Below are 15,594 nucleotides of genomic sequence, written 5' to 3'. Positions count from 1 at the left end.
ATGCTGCTTCATGTCCAGAAAATGTCATCTATAAATATTTAGTTTATTTTTAATATAGCTCTTATTTTATACACAGCACCCCCTAACTCGCATGCGGAGGTCTGATTGGTTTAGGTTAGAAAAGGGGCGGGGTTATATCAGTTTCAGAATCATTTGAAAAGTATTACGTGATTGTTAACTCAAATTAGCATATCGGCTATAGAGCAATAATACAGACTTCACAGTGAACCAAAACTCAAATCCAGTCAAGAAAATTCATGATCGATTTTTATTTTATTATTTTTAATAAAGTTAATATTGTGAAAGTTATACAACTAAATACAACAAAAAAAAACCCCAAATAAATAAATAATGCTCCAATCGAAACACACCATCATCGCACTAAAGGTGACAGTAGATATTATTTGTCACATTGAAATTTATACCGCTAGTCGCTAAAACCGCCGCGAGCCTGATTCATACAAGCGCTCTGATTGGTTGATGCTAAGAGACAGATGGAATCAGGGCGTGGTTGCACGTGCTGGGTGGAGTTCAGTACAGAGATAAAGAGATCAGGCTGGTTTATAAGACCGACATGTGATATTACAGATTGTTTACATTTTGTTGTTGCTTTCTTCATATTTTAATTATTTAATTAAGGATAAAAATCTCAGAGTGCAACAACAACAACAAGTAACCTGGAGATTTCAGGTTAAACTCAACATTTCTGTGATTTTATTATAAATCAAATTCAAACACGAATAAAAAGATGGAAAGTTCTACATCATTTTTACCTTCAGGAGCAGTGATTATGATAAACCGGTGATGAGCAGGTGAAGAACGGGTGATGCTGAAGAGCAGGTTATTGGTAAAGAGCAGGTGATGAGAAGTTGAAGAACGGGTGATGGTGACCAGAAGGTAATGAAAAGGTGATGGTGACCAGGAGGTGATGAGAAGGTGATGGTGAACAGCAGGTGATGAGAAGGTGATAGTGAACAGCAGGTGATGAGAAGGTGATGGTAAAGAGCAGGTGATGAGAAGGTGATAGTGAAGAACCGGTGATGAGAAGGTGATGGTGAACAGCAGGTGGTAAGAAGGTGATGGTGAACAGCAGGTAATGAGAAGGTGATGGTGAACAGCAGGTGATGAGAAGGTGATGGTGAACAGCAGGTGATGAGAAGTTGATAGTGAAGAGCAGGTGATGGTGAAAAGCGAGTGATGGTGAACAGCAGGTTATTGGTGAAGAGCAGATGATGGTGATGAGTCTCGCCGAAAGTGATTCTCAAAATGTCAGATATGGAGGCACTTTGTGAAGCTTTGTTAGAAGGACAATCTGAAGAATGCATGGATGCTATAAATCTAAAGAAGAATCTTGAGAATGGAAACAGATGTTTTATGGTGTCACAGAGATGCCATGATCACACACTGCACACGGAACATACACTAAAAAACTTTTAAATGATCTACCATTGCTTTTTCAAACTTGAAATGAAATATAAGATGTTCAAAAACAAACCCAACACAACTAAGCAGGAAGCTACAGGAACAGGAAGTGAGCGAATGCAGCGCTACACAGGGGCCACGGTCATGTGATAGATAGAAACTTCACTACACACTTGAAACATGTAGAAATCTCATTGAGTATCTCCACACTTGCACCCACAACTCAAAAAAAAAAAAAAAAAGAGGGAAAAAGTTTTGGCAGTGAATAGGAGCCGATAGAAAAAAGGCAGCGAGGAGAAAAATGCCTTCCTCAATGCAGCAGGATCTCATCTGCATTTCTATTTGCCAACGTGGAAGTGGCCAGCGACTCCAAGCTTCTCTGGAAAAAAAAGAGGGGCTGAAGGTCAAAGCTCCCTCCCACACGGCTCGCAGGTGGCTCTCCTCTCTCTCTCTCTCTCTCTCTCTCTCAGAAACCTTTCATCAGCTTCAGATTCAGTGACAGAGCTCAAGACGTTTCTGCACAGTTTAATGTTTCAACCTTTTCACCTCCAACCAAACTGGGTTCAGACAAAAGCTTATGTTCGAGACCTTTAAGCAGATTTAGGTTTTGTCCTACTGTGCCATTAACAGTGTCCTGGCATCTCGATGTCCTGGTGTGATTTCCTGTTTTTTTCTTTTCTCTTCTTTAATCATTGCACCACAATAAACTTAAAGAAACTCTGATGAACAGTATAAAAGGAATAAAAAAGAGAAAGAGCTTGAAAAACTTGACTCCAAATGGTCCAGGCACAAATCACAAAGCTTCACATCAACGGCTCGTGACAGTCCTATTGTGATTAAAAAGCCTCTCCCGAAGTGGCGTACCTTCTAAAATCCGGGCGTCTCGTCAAATTCTCGCGCACGCCCTGAGCTGAACTCGGACAAACGGCCGAGGCAAAGGCCAGTCACACTAGGAAAGAAAATACATATCAGAAAAAGTATTGATGTCCCCCATTTGGCCCCTGTACAAAAGGGGCAGCGTTGTGACCCCTCCCCCACTGAGCCGTTTCTCCATAGTTTCTGGCTAGCTTCCTAGTCAGATCTGAATATGCAATGAAGAGCCCTAGAGTTCGGTGACGAAAATATAATTACGGCGCCGAGCGGAGGCAAAAAGTAAAGAATGGAGACGACATCAAGCTAATTTCACACCCGGCTCGCCGATGGCCGAGACCTCGCCACACCATGCAGATCAAAGTGCCCTGAGAAAGTTAAAAGGAGGACTTAAGCGCGCTAATCTCCAGGACAAATATATTTTAATCTTGTTAGAATACAAGTTAATGCCAAACTTAGCGCTCGCTACAGATTATATTTGTGAGCTGAGACTTTTGCGGGATGTCCTGCGCCAGCTCGGGTGAAATTTCCCCAATCATGGAGGGCGTGTTGTGGGAACAAAGCCGCCATTACAGAAAAAAAAATCAACAAAACAAGAGAAAACAATCCCAGAGCTTTGGCTTCGTTCAGTCACCTAGTGCGCATAGGAAATGAGGCTTCGCTCATGTGACCAGTGTCTCAGCAGCACCTTGGTAACCCTTGATCTCTCATGGATTTAGGCTTAAGTCAGCCGGCCGAGCACAAAAGAGAAAAGCCACTTTCTTAGGCTGCGACGTTTAGAAAAGCAAACCGAGCTGCTTCCTGAAGCCTAAAAAAAGAGAAAAGAAGGGAAAGGAAAAAGAGGCTTAGAGGGTTAATGACTGACTTTGTTGCAGTATGAGGGGAAAAGTGCTTGTAAAATTTGCCCTTACTCAGCTCTTCAGTCAGATGAATCAGGTGGTGTTGTAGACGAGGAAGGAGGTACCTGAGATGGTTCAGTGTCTAGCATGGAGATCCGAATTAAAGATACAAGCTGGAAAAATAATTAGTGTACAACATTTCAGCTTCACCACAAACACTGATCAGTCTGTGATCTTTTAACAGTTCCTCAAAGAACCAGAAACAATATTTATCACCAAACCAATATAAAATAAGGATTTTTACTAAGGATAACTAATTCTCACCCCTTACACAGGGAACTTCCTGTTCTCACTTGTGATATAGAAGCTATAAACACACTGTGGTGCTCATTAGAATTCACCACTAATTCAGAAAAACACTGAGACACTGACAGAGGCCACACCTCCTTCATTACGACTGACAGAGGCCACACCTCCTTCATTACGACTGACACAGAGGCCACACCTCTTTCATTACGACTGACAGAGGCCACACCTCCTTCATTACAACTGACAGAGACCACACCTCCTTTATTACGACTGACAGAGACCACACCTTCATTACGACTGACACAGAGGCCACACCTCCTTCATTACGACTGACAGAGGCCATACCTCCTTCATTATGACTGACACAGAGGCCACACCCCCTATACTGAGACTGACAGGCACACCCCCTCTATTTACACTGACACAGAGGCCACACCTCCATCATTATGACTGACAGCGGCCACACCTCCTGCACTAATACTGACAGAGGCCACACCCCCTGTACTGAGACTGACAGGCACATCCCCTTCATTTACAATGACACAGAGGCCACACCTCCTTCATTTACAATGACAGAGGCCACACCTCCTTGACTAAAACTAAGGCCAAGGCCCCACCTCCTATGCTGACTAACAGATACCACAACTTCTTGTTGTGTCTGACAGAGGCCACACCCCCTATACTGAGACTGACAGGCACACCCCCTCTATTTACACTGACACTGAGGCCACACCTCCATCCACACCCCCTAAACGCCATCACTTGATGAAACTGATGAGGCCACACCCACTTTACAGAAGCCCACCCCCTTTAGAAAGCCAGTTATTTTCTTACTGTAGCTTTTTATTTTAAATATTGAGATTTTCTTTCCTTTTTAAGAACAACAACAGTGAATGAAACCTTAAGAAGACCTTTAAAGATAAGAGTTTGGATCAGATTTCAGAATATTGCTGATTTTTTGCTTCTTTATATCCAGAACCTGTCAGTAGTTTGACATTCAGCTTCTCAGTACTGTACTCGGTTCCGTCGTACACAAAGGGTTCATGACGAGTTCTTATACAGGTTCTGATGGAGAAATACTCTGGTATCTGGTTCTAAACAGAAGTAGAACTTCTGCAGCAAAGATGTTTGATTTTCTGCCAAATAAACACGTTTTACAAAATCATCGTGGAAGTCTGTTTTGGGGAAAAAACGTTTTTAGACCATAAAAAAAACGAAACTGAAAAATAAACCCGACCCCAACTGCACTGCGACACCGGTGCTGAAAAAATCTTCACGTGACCGTGACGCCGATATTGACGGTGGGATGACGTCACTGCCCAGCGTACTGCAGCATGTTGTGTAACCGCACGTGATGAACTACGGTGGCAAGAATGGAATAAGAAAATAAAAAACGAGTCCGTGTTTATTTAAAACACTTTTATTATTCTTTATAAAATACTAATATTACAGCTGAACATCACAGCGCCGTGTAAACACACACTTCACCCTGGTTTGTTCTGGTCCGTCGTCGTGGTACTGTTCGGGTCGCGGCTCGGCTCGGAGAGTTCCAGGTGATTGGTGTTAAAATCAAAGATCAGCGCGCTGAAACGCTGTGTTTTTACAGTGAGCTGAAATAAAACACACAAAACAAAGCGTTAGTGGGAACAGAAACATACACGCCGGCTTTAGACTAGAGAGATGAGCGATAACCCACGTGTGTGTGTGTGTGTGTGTGTGTGTGTGTGTGTGTGTGTGTGTGTATTACATAATCGCAGTTCTGTTAATTATTGTAACAAATTTTACAATCGGAGCAGCAGCCAGAAATAATGATCAAATATTATAAAATGTTATTTTTCTATTATATTTCAGGTTTAAAGCATTAAGCGGTTTACACGTGAAATACTGACGTCACGTTACATTAAAGTCAAGAATTTCTCCTTCATCTGTGTTTATGTTATTAAATGAACTTGTGTTAAATTAACTTTTTTGTGAGGAATAATGTTTTATATCATGACATCACTTCCTGTGTTTAAAAAAAAAACACCAATGAGAAAGTGGATGCAACAAATATCCACCTTTCATTTTAAGATAAAAAAAAAAAAAGACACACACACACACACACACACACACACACACACACACACACACGTTTGTATATACAAACAATTTTCCTTTTTTTTGTTTTTACTGCTGAATAGTATCACAAAAACCTAAACCGACTTTTTCCCTGATGTTTCACACAATTATTCCTCACACACAAAACACTACACGTTACAAATAACCCAACAACGTTCTACACACTTTTACACTGAATTACACGTCGCTGATATTTTATACGAGGGCACCGATTGGCTCTCGGCTTCTCGCAGTGACACACTGAAACTCGAACGTGTTCACGTTTAAATAAATTGATTAATTCGGTGTTTTGTGAAATATTTTGATGGTTGTGGAGCATCGGCGGAGTTCCTACGTCACTTTATTTCAAACGCTGTAAATCTAAGAAGAACTAAAACGCACACGTTTCCGGGGCAGCTGAAAGTGTATCGTGTCTGGAACTCGTATTTTATCGCAAAAATTTAAGGGTGTGAAGTGGATATAATAGTGAAATGATCAGTGAACATCCCATAATATTACTATGTGTGTATGTTTGCATATTGTTAATCGAATTGCTGGTTGTGGATTTCGCTATTTATTTATAAAATATTATATAAAATGCCCAAAGACATTTTGAAGGTCCTGGGAGCTTTATGACCTGTGAATAATCTTCTGTTGCAGACGATTAAAAAAAAAAATGCAATAATTCTTTCATTTAAATAGAAACAAAACTTTTTATTACAATTAATTTCGCCGGAAAATAAAAAGTCGCCTGAAATCCGGTGATGCTACACGGAGGGTCACGTGACGTTTTCGTGGTCACGTGTCTCCGTTACAACCTGCAGAGTTTGGGGGGGAAAAAAATGAAGTGGACGGGAAAGAATGTGGTTTTATTTCTCAGCTGGACATTTCCACGAGACGGAATGACGAGAAACGTCGCCGTGGCGATCGGTCGGCTCTGATTACACTGTCAGATAAAAACGTGAAACGTTAAATAATATTTATGCTTTTTTACGAAGAAACTGCTCAGATTTCGTTTTGTTTTAAAGCATAAAACATGGTCAAATAGAAACATTAGTAGTGGCATGAAGAATTTATCGATTTTTTTGCACTTTGTTTGTTCATTTGACAAACAAACGTGATGAGAAATAAACGTCTGCGTACCGTATTCCCACAAGGAATATCGCGTTTCGTTTAGACTCGTTATAAACTCATCAGAAACACGGACAGCTCGATTATTCACCGTTTACGAAGATTAAAGACAATAAATTCAGAACTGAGACTCGGGAGTATTAATGAGCACAATAACGACTCTTTATGCAGAACAACTGCAGCATGAGGAGAAACTCTGGGTTCTTACGGGACATGACGGCAACTCGACACGTTTCTGTGTAAATACACGTGATCGCGCTCGGTCACTTGCTGAAATGGGAAACTCTATTATTAACTCTAAACTAATATTTGATGGATGAAGACTGTAGAAGATTTATTTTTGTGAGAGAACTGAATAAAGATGAAAGATGTAAAGATCACATTCACAAAAAGAAACAAAACAAAAAAGATAAGAATTCACAGCGCCGGAACGCACGTGGCGCTGAATGTAGAAAATTCCAAAAAGTGTCTTTCACTTTTTTATATTGGATTTAAAAAAAATTTAAAATTTTCAATAACTGTGTTTAATAAAAAAGTAAAAAAATAAAATACATTTTGGCTTGTCTTTTTTTTTTAATTAAATGTTTTACATTTTTATTTTGTTTGTATTAAAATCAAAATGGTTGAATTTTTTGGGGAAAAAATGCTCAGGTTTTTGGGAAAATCTTTACAAAATAATTGTAATAAATAAATACATCAACACACACACACACACACACACACACACACACACACATACACACACACACACACACACACACACACACACACACAGTGTTGCTCAACAAAAATTAAATATGAAATGAATCTTCGAAATAAAATACTTAAACAATAAAATAATAATATATATTTGTTATAATATAAAAAAATATTATAAAATATAAAAGTTGTGACGTCACAATATATAAGTAAACACAGTGCAGCCTGACCGCATTATTAACAATATCAGATCTAGTTTGCAAGTTCAAGGTGGAGGCAGTGTGTGTGTGTGTGTGTGTGTGTGTGTGTGTGTGTGTGTGTACCTGACACTTCACTACACAACTTGTGGGCCACATCCTCGTCTTCCCGTGCGAACAGAGCGATGATGTCATCCTCCAGCTCCTCCACGATGCTTTCACACTGAAACACACGTCTGATTCACTACACAGCAAAACAACAAAAATCCCAACCAGCATACACGGAGGAAGCAGGCGGCCATCTTTAACGCTTGAACGTACGCACGGCTGCCATCTTGAAACGCTCGTGAGGAGGAAGGACGCACGTCTTAGAAATTATTTCTGAATGAAACAGCAGGCCGCACGATTTTTACGATTTCTTTCTATAAAACTACACGTGCTTTCCGGAATCGCAATTTTTACACGCGTCAAGAAAAATCCGTGCGCAGGATTAAACAGAGCGCAGAGATGATTACAGATTATTACACTGCAGAGAGGAAAAATCCCTCACATTCGAGGCTTTTAAAGAAATATTTGCAAAAATTTCTTATTTTTTTACTTGAAATTTTAATCAAAATCCTCCCCGACGTCACCGCCGGAGCTGAGAACGTGTTCACGTAGGACACTTTTTACACTGAATAACCAAAAAACGAACAAATACAAGCTCTCGCACAGAGATAATTAAATGAAAAATTACACGAAAAAGAAAAAAAAAGGAAAAAAAATATTGTCATACAAAAAAAACCAACAAACCTCCGTGAATGAAGCAAAAAAGAACATTTTAAAAGAAAAATCAGTCTGTTTGGATTCACAAACTTATTTATGCATTTTATTTATCTATTTATTCAGGAAAATCTTTTCCAAATGGCTGCAACTTAAATGGAAGAAAATAAAATGGCTAAAAAGCAGGATTTTTTTTCTTTTACGATTTAAAAAGTAAAAAAAAAATGCTGTAAAATTTCAAAAAAAAAAAAAAAAAAGAAAAAAGTAAAATAAATAAATAAATAAAAAGTTAATAAAGACTTACAGCAAACTTCAGGGCGTCTGAACCTTCGGGTCCGGAGAATTGAAAGTTTTTGAAGTCGGGGAAGTTCCCGCCATCGCTGCTCCTCGGTGCGAATCTCCTGTAGCTGCGTTGTTTGGTGTCGGGATCCTCGTAAAGCGCGTAATCGCTCATGTTATTACAAACTCCGTCCAGCAGCTCGGACAGGTGAGTCTCCGAGCGAGCCAGAGGAACCTACACACCAGAAAACTTTTTTTTTAACTACAAATCTGAAGAAAAAAAAAAAAAAACAGACAGTGATAATGGAAGGGCACGAGGGTCAGGTTGATGACCTTTTCCTTCCGCTCTTATTGAACGGATCGGAGCGACGCGTCCACGGTGCGACCAAACTGACTTTTAACCTGCGTCCCTAAAAAGTTAGGAGAACAAAACAAAACAACAAAAAAAATGAGGCAGTGGCGTCTAGACAGGTCAAGGTGCAGCGCTGCTCCCGCCCCCGGGGCCTCCCTCCGGAAGGGCGCAGGGGAAGGGGGCAGGAGAGGAGAATGGAGCGCTGCCCGGGGGGTAAGCGGCGGGGAGGGGCGGTTGTCAACAGCAGCCAAGTGCAGGGTAAACAGCGCTCTCTCTCCTCCACCCTCGGCTGATCAAAGTAGGAAGTTTCTCCCTGTCATCCCGCTGAAAAAGGGGAGCAGGGGTGAGGAGGCATGGAGAGTAAAGTAGGGGGGTATTAGTAGCAGAAGAAAAAAAAGGGGGAACAGAAGAGGGGGTATTTCTAGAGGGGCAGGTTGCGGATGAGCTGCATTTTTTTTCTTCTTCCAGCATGCAGATATGACCCCGGCTGCCCCCTTTTCACACACAGTATGGACCCTTCCGGTCCCTTTACATTACAGAGGTGCTTTTTTTTGGCCTTCAACACACCCCGTCCTTCCATCCACATTTCACCCCCCTCTCCCTCATCTCCCTCCATCAACCTCCTCTTCTTCTCCTCCGAGGATCCGCGACACAAAGAAGCTTCCGTGGCTCACCGCCATCTGGTCACAAAATAAGACAAAAGGTCCCGGGGAAGAAGGACAGCGACCCGTGCGCTCAGCCCTCCCGATTTTAATTAAAAAAAAAAAAAACAGTCGGATGGACGCGCACACACAGAGAGAGAGAGAAAGAGTGAGAGAGAGAGAGAGAAAGAGAGAGAGAGAGAGAGAGAGAGATAAGACAGGACACAATCGAGCTGAAGCATGAATTAAGGAACGTCTGGCTCCAGTCGCGCCACAGGAACAGGAAGATGATAAAAAAAAAAAAAAAAGGCACAATTTATGCTTATTAAAGCGGTCAGAACGTCCGCGGTCGGAGCGTCAGGCGACGCTGGCTGGAGCTCGTCATCGTGAACATGGTGGGGAATTAAATTCGCTGCCGTAACAGTCCGAGGGGTTTGAATAGGGCCTGTCAATAAAGAATTTCTGCAGGGATAAAGGAGGGTGTGTGTGTGTGTGTGTGTGTGTGTGTGTGTGTGTGTGTGTGTGTGTGTGTGAAAGGCTTCTCCAGGATGCCATCCTTCACTGGTTTCGTCTCAATGGAAGAGCAACCAACATCAAGTGTTTTGAGAAAATCGAACCAAAATGTAAACAATTTCAGCGATCAGCAGATCAGACCTGACTTTGATCAGACACTAAATTAACATATGTATAAAAATATAGATCAGACTTAGTCATGGATCAGAATTCATACACACTCATTCGTCACAGAGCCACGATCTCACACACTTCTGCGAACGAGAATAAAACGATTTATATAAACGATTCGTTTTATATTCGATTCGAAAAACATCAGACTACTAAACCCGACGGTCCGACTTTTCTTTAGTTCCCCGTTCATGACTCACATTGTGGTCTGATTTCATGTTTATCACAAAAAAACTTTTTTATTGTATTTATTTATTTATTTAATTTTATCGTGTCTTCAGTCTCAGAGTGTTTATGTCATGAAGAAACTACCGGACGTCGTCTCTGTTAGCGTATGTAGCTAGTACAGTTAGCTAGCTTTGCTAAGCGAATCCGAAGGCGATGCTGACAGGAACATGAACTCGCATCATACACTTGATTAATGAGTTCATTTTGATTGTATTTGTTTCTATTTGCTTTTTATATGTAAAAAAACATTACATTTATAAAATGAGTTTCCTGTTAGCTTGTGGAAAAGTGGAGGTTTGACGTTCACATTTTTCTATATCGAATGTGTAAAGATTCAGATGCGGAAAATTAGCTGCGTATAAGATGTCAACATTGTAATTCTTACAGCTGTATGTGTAAATATTTATTTACAGCTATAAATAAATTATATGAAGAGGCCATGTTTTGCTTCAGAGTGGCGCCTGATGAAAAATTAAATATATATGTATAAAATGATTATTTTCTGAGAGAGAGAGAGAGAGAGAGAGAGAGAGCGAGATAGAGAGAGAGAGAAAGAGAGAGCGAGAGAGAGAGAGAAAGAGAGAGCGAGAGAGAGAGAAAGAGGAAAAGGCAGGCCTGAGTAAACACTTGTTATTCATCCATGGCTACGATCAAAAGGAGATTAACCCTGAATCAATAGGCGACTCTGCCTCCTAATGACGCTCCCCGGACAGCCAGGGTCACGGCTCCGAGTTCATTGGGTCTGACCTTTAAATACTGACACCATGGCTAAAGAGGAAACAGTTAAAACTGCCCTTTTTTTTTTTTTAAAGTCAGCAAGAATTACGAACCTGCAGGGGGGAACGTTTTGGAAATGTGAGGATTGAGTGTAGAGGAGTGGAAAAGCTAAAAAAAAAAAAAAACAAATAAAGCATTGTTGTTTAAATATGTGATTTCAAATATTATAAGTATAAATGACCTGCAAATGTAATGTATTGCTTTTATTTTATTTATTATTTAAATAAGATTATTATTGAACAACTTGCAAAATTTATTTATTCCTCTTACATTATTTAATTATTAATAATTTACAAAAACTGTGCATAATTATTATTTTCTCATTTAATTAAAATACATTATTATTATTATTATTACTTTTACTTGCTTTATACTATTAATAATTTACTATTATTAAAGTTGTGACAATAAATTATCATTATTTTATTTCAGATTATTTATTATTATTATTATTATTATTATTAATAATGAGCTGCAAAATTATCACAGAATTTCAAACATTTGTCCATCGCTAACTTTTACACGAAAAATCTATAATTTAATTATTTTAGCCGTGTTAGTTTTTCTTTCTCTCTCTTTTTTTGTGTAAAAAGCTGTGTGAAAGACTTTTCTACAATACACAATGTGTAACACTTCAAAAATAAAAACCTCAAATAATAAAAAATAATTATAATAAATTATAATAAAATATAATAACTAAAAAATAATTGATAAACATAATAACAAACACTTAAAAAAATATTCAGAAAAAGAGCCAAATTATAAATAAACAAACAAACAAACAAACGTATTTCTGAACAGAAGGCAAATTAGATCAAATAAAATTCAGCATTTACCTTTTTATCAGTCAGACTTCCGTCAGGATTCAGCCTGAAGCCTCCCACGTGGATGGTCTTCTTGGGGTCAGTCTGGCTGATCGAGTGTTTCAGCTCGTCAGCAATCGCCATGCAGGCTGGAGGACACACGCCGTCAGTGCAGGCTAATTCCTTTACTCGCTACACATTAGCTATCTTACCATCTTATCTTCATGTAGAATTTGTGCTAATTTCTTCATTGAGAGCTAGTTTAAAGCCTAGCAGGGAATTAGCTCACTGGAAGAAAACTGAGACACAACAATCCTCTCACATCTACTTATTATTTTTTAATTGTCAAAACTTTTGCATCAGTGTGTGTGTTTTTTCCCCCCAATAAAAACAATAATTACACAAACTAGAACACATACTCCAGAAGTCCAGCCGTACTTTTTTGGTCAGAAGGAGTCAGTTACAAGGTCAAAAGGTCATCCAAACACACTATTAGTACGCTGACCACATTAACACTGAAGCCCAAAACACACACGTTTAGCTTGTTGAGCTCCTCGTTAGGAAACGTATTCACATGAACATGAAGCAGGAGAAGATCAGGAACGTCATGAACATGGTGAAGATGGTGTTGGTGGTTGTGTCATGATTTCAGGCTGGAGTTTAGTCGTGCTCAGTCATGCTCAATCGCCCCCATGGGAACGGCCAGGCCTGGATGCCTCTTAAAAAACTAATAGGATCCTCAGTGCTGAAGAGATTCCCCTGACCATCATCATCTCACTGTTCCTCCACTTCACAAACAGCCATGAAGTTAACCAGGGAGTCACCTCGTCATTCTTCTACAACAACGTGTCCTGACTGAATTGTTTTAGTTCTCTGACACCACACCAACAATTCATATTTTTGAATGAGCTGTTGCTATAGAAACGATGGCGTATCAGAGCGAGCACCTTCCAAAAAAAACTCCAATTCTAGAGAACGAATCAACACCTTCTGACCAATCACAGTCCTGAAATGAGTTTGCAACGTGAATGATTCTATTCTAATATTGTACATCCTCGCTACGGAATCGACACAAACGGAACAGATCTGAACTCACCTGAGCAGTAAAGCACTTTGTCTCTTTTCCCCTCCGCCGTTTGGGACACGATGGCCATCAGGACAAACGTGAAGCTGATCCACTGCACCATAATGAACACCTGCAGAGGAACAGGACAGGAACATGACATAAGCAAACAGGTACAGAGAGAGAAACGGTCATGAGGTGGTATCAAAACATTCAAGACCAGTTTTGTACCATGCCAACAGATGGCAGCACAGGGCTGCACGCACAGTCACAGGGAGCACCGAACTAAATAAGACAGTTTACCAAAACGCATCATCCTGTGTACGTCAGGAGCTGTGCAACTGGTGCTGTTCTGACCACGTGCTTTACCATGTTTGCTATTCCGGCCACGTGCGCCCCCTGTCAACGAGCTCTCATAACACGTGAGTTTCTTCCCAAAAACAACATGATCTCATTTCTGCACCCAACCTACTCACCAGACTTCGCTCTCTTCCTGAAGATGAAGATCCAGCTCGAAGGTCACCGTTTTGAAAACGTTGCAGAGATCGAACCTCGAATCGCAGAAGGTGCTTGACACGCTTCATAAAGACGACTTACAGGACACGTTCCAGAACAACGACACGGGTGGGACATGAATCCACAATCTTTAGCTAATAATTGCTTACTATTGCTCCGATATGCGTCCCAAAATTCTTGCTTGTGTTCGTCCATGAGGATCTAATTTACACTTGGGGGCACAGTGGGGTAAGTGGTTGCTTACGGTCCTCATCCAGCGATTAAAAATGCACCAAATGACACATGATACACCACCAGGCTGCGTTACACACTCCTGGGCTGCAGTAGATCATGGTGACTCGCATCTCGAGCTCTAATCAGTATTTAGACACTGATTAACTCCATTTATTTGTCCAGCTGCACAGGGTATCAGAACTAATGGCACCCCCTCACCATGTCCGCAGGTCAGTTTGCTGTTCAATACAGGTAAATGTGTTTCATGTCATGTAGTAACACTGTTAAACAGCATGGTTTATAATTAATAGGGTGTGTTCATGAGCTGACAGGTGTGTTACAGGGCACGTAAACACACAGACAAGAACAACAGGTTTTTCATATTTTCATATTATATATGTTGTGTTTTAAATGTACCTTCAATTAATAATTATACATATATATAAATAATTCATATAATTATTCAAATTATATTCATATTAAATGATTACTGATGTCATATTAAAATAACTATCAACAATTTTACTCCCACTGGTGATCAGGAACCGAATCCTTCACAATGCGTAACACAAGTTGGTATTAAAAAGTTGAGACTAGTTTTGAAACACGCCAACAGATGGCAGCACAGGCTGCACTCACAGTCACAGGAAGCACTGACCTTCATAAGTCAGTGTGCCTAAAAGATTGACCTTTGTACATCTGATGCAATTCTGACCACATGTGCCCTCTGTCACCCTGCGGAGATCCAGAAGATGCTTGACACACTTCGAAAAGAAGACTTCCAGGAAAATTTCCAGAAGAGTCAGGAACACTGAGAGCGCTGTATTGCTGTGTAAGGAGACTATTTTGAAGGTGATAAGTGTGTATATAAATAAAGTCAATTCTTTCTAAACAGGTCGAGTCTCGAAACTTTGTGATACCACCATGTACTTCCAGGTCATTAGAAACAAATCCTCAAGTGTTCAGACCCACACACAATCATGAGCTTTTGGTGTTGCATTACCTGTCTGGATGCATTTGTTAAAAAGAAGAAGAATGCATGTGTAGGAACATTAAAATTCTGATTGAGATGGAGGATGAACTCTGTATGAAGATGCAGTCCAGTGAGACGCTTCACCAGGTGAGGACTGGGCACGTGCACTTCTACAGAACTTATAACAGCCCAGAAAAAGGTGTAAAATCAAGTGTGAACGTTTACAGACATTTCCCTGGTGCCTATGCGATCTTGCTGCAGTGTGTGTGTGTGTGTGTGTGTGTGTGTGTATTGTATTCTCTTACCTGTGTATAACAGGTGAGCGAGGAAAACTTCTTCCGGGTATAAAAGTAAGATTTAAACACGACGATAGTTTTATGGAAAGAAACTCAGCTGGTGAACCGAAACCACGTGTGTGTGTGTGTGTGTGTGTGTGTTCCGGAAACCTAGACCTTTGTACGAATAAAAGGCAGACTCATATCTCGGTATTGTACGTGCCGGACTGTAGCGCTGCCACGACCGACAAGCGTGCTGCCAGCGGCGCTGATTGACAGCTCGATTCACCAATCGCGTGGCTTCTTCGAAATGACCGACCAATGAAAAGCGAAAGCGGCACAGGTATTAAGGAACCCGGATGATAATGACACTACTGTGATAGACTGGTTTATTGCAGAAATAAATCTTGCATACCAATAAAACAGTAATAATAAGAATGATGATTGTTTTGTTTACAATACAG

General features: G+C 40.3%; 1 protein-coding gene across 1 annotated transcript; it reads right to left on the bottom strand.

Annotated features, from left to right (window-relative positions):
• Positions 1-4,844: 4,844 nt before the first annotated feature.
• Positions 4,845-15,363, bottom strand: cnpy1 (canopy FGF signaling regulator 1). Its single transcript, XM_046875813.1, has 6 exons — positions 15,161-15,363; positions 13,187-13,286; positions 12,124-12,239; positions 8,631-8,840; positions 7,691-7,787; positions 4,845-5,050 (listed from the first exon to the last, which is right to left on the bottom strand). The coding sequence occupies exons 2-6, from the start codon at positions 13,275-13,277 to the stop codon at positions 5,010-5,012; spliced, it is 555 nt and encodes a 184-aa protein (XP_046731769.1). The 5' UTR covers positions 13,278-13,286; positions 15,161-15,363; the 3' UTR covers positions 4,845-5,009.
• Between the last annotated feature and the right edge of the window lie 231 nt (positions 15,364-15,594).

The sequence above is a fragment of the Silurus meridionalis genome, chromosome 20 (assembly GCF_014805685.1).
Source record: "Silurus meridionalis isolate SWU-2019-XX chromosome 20, ASM1480568v1, whole genome shotgun sequence".
NCBI lineage: Eukaryota > Metazoa > Chordata > Actinopteri > Siluriformes > Siluridae > Silurus > Silurus meridionalis.
This window is presented reverse-complemented; position numbering and strand designations above follow the sequence as displayed.

Bases quoted from the DNA above. Each gene is read 5' to 3' on its own strand.
- cnpy1 (XM_046875813.1), bottom strand. From the start codon at position 13,277: ATGGTGCAGTGGATCAGCTTCACGTTTGTCCTGATGGCCATCGTGTCC. The intron at 8,841-12,123 runs GTAAATGCTGAA...TCTGGTGTGTAG, and splicing joins GAAGTCTGACTGATAAAAAG to GTTCCTCTGGCTCGCTCGGA. The intron at 5,051-7,690 runs GTACACACACAC...GTTTTATTTCAG, and splicing joins GTTGTGTAGTGAAGTGTCAG to CTCACTGTAAAAACACAGCG.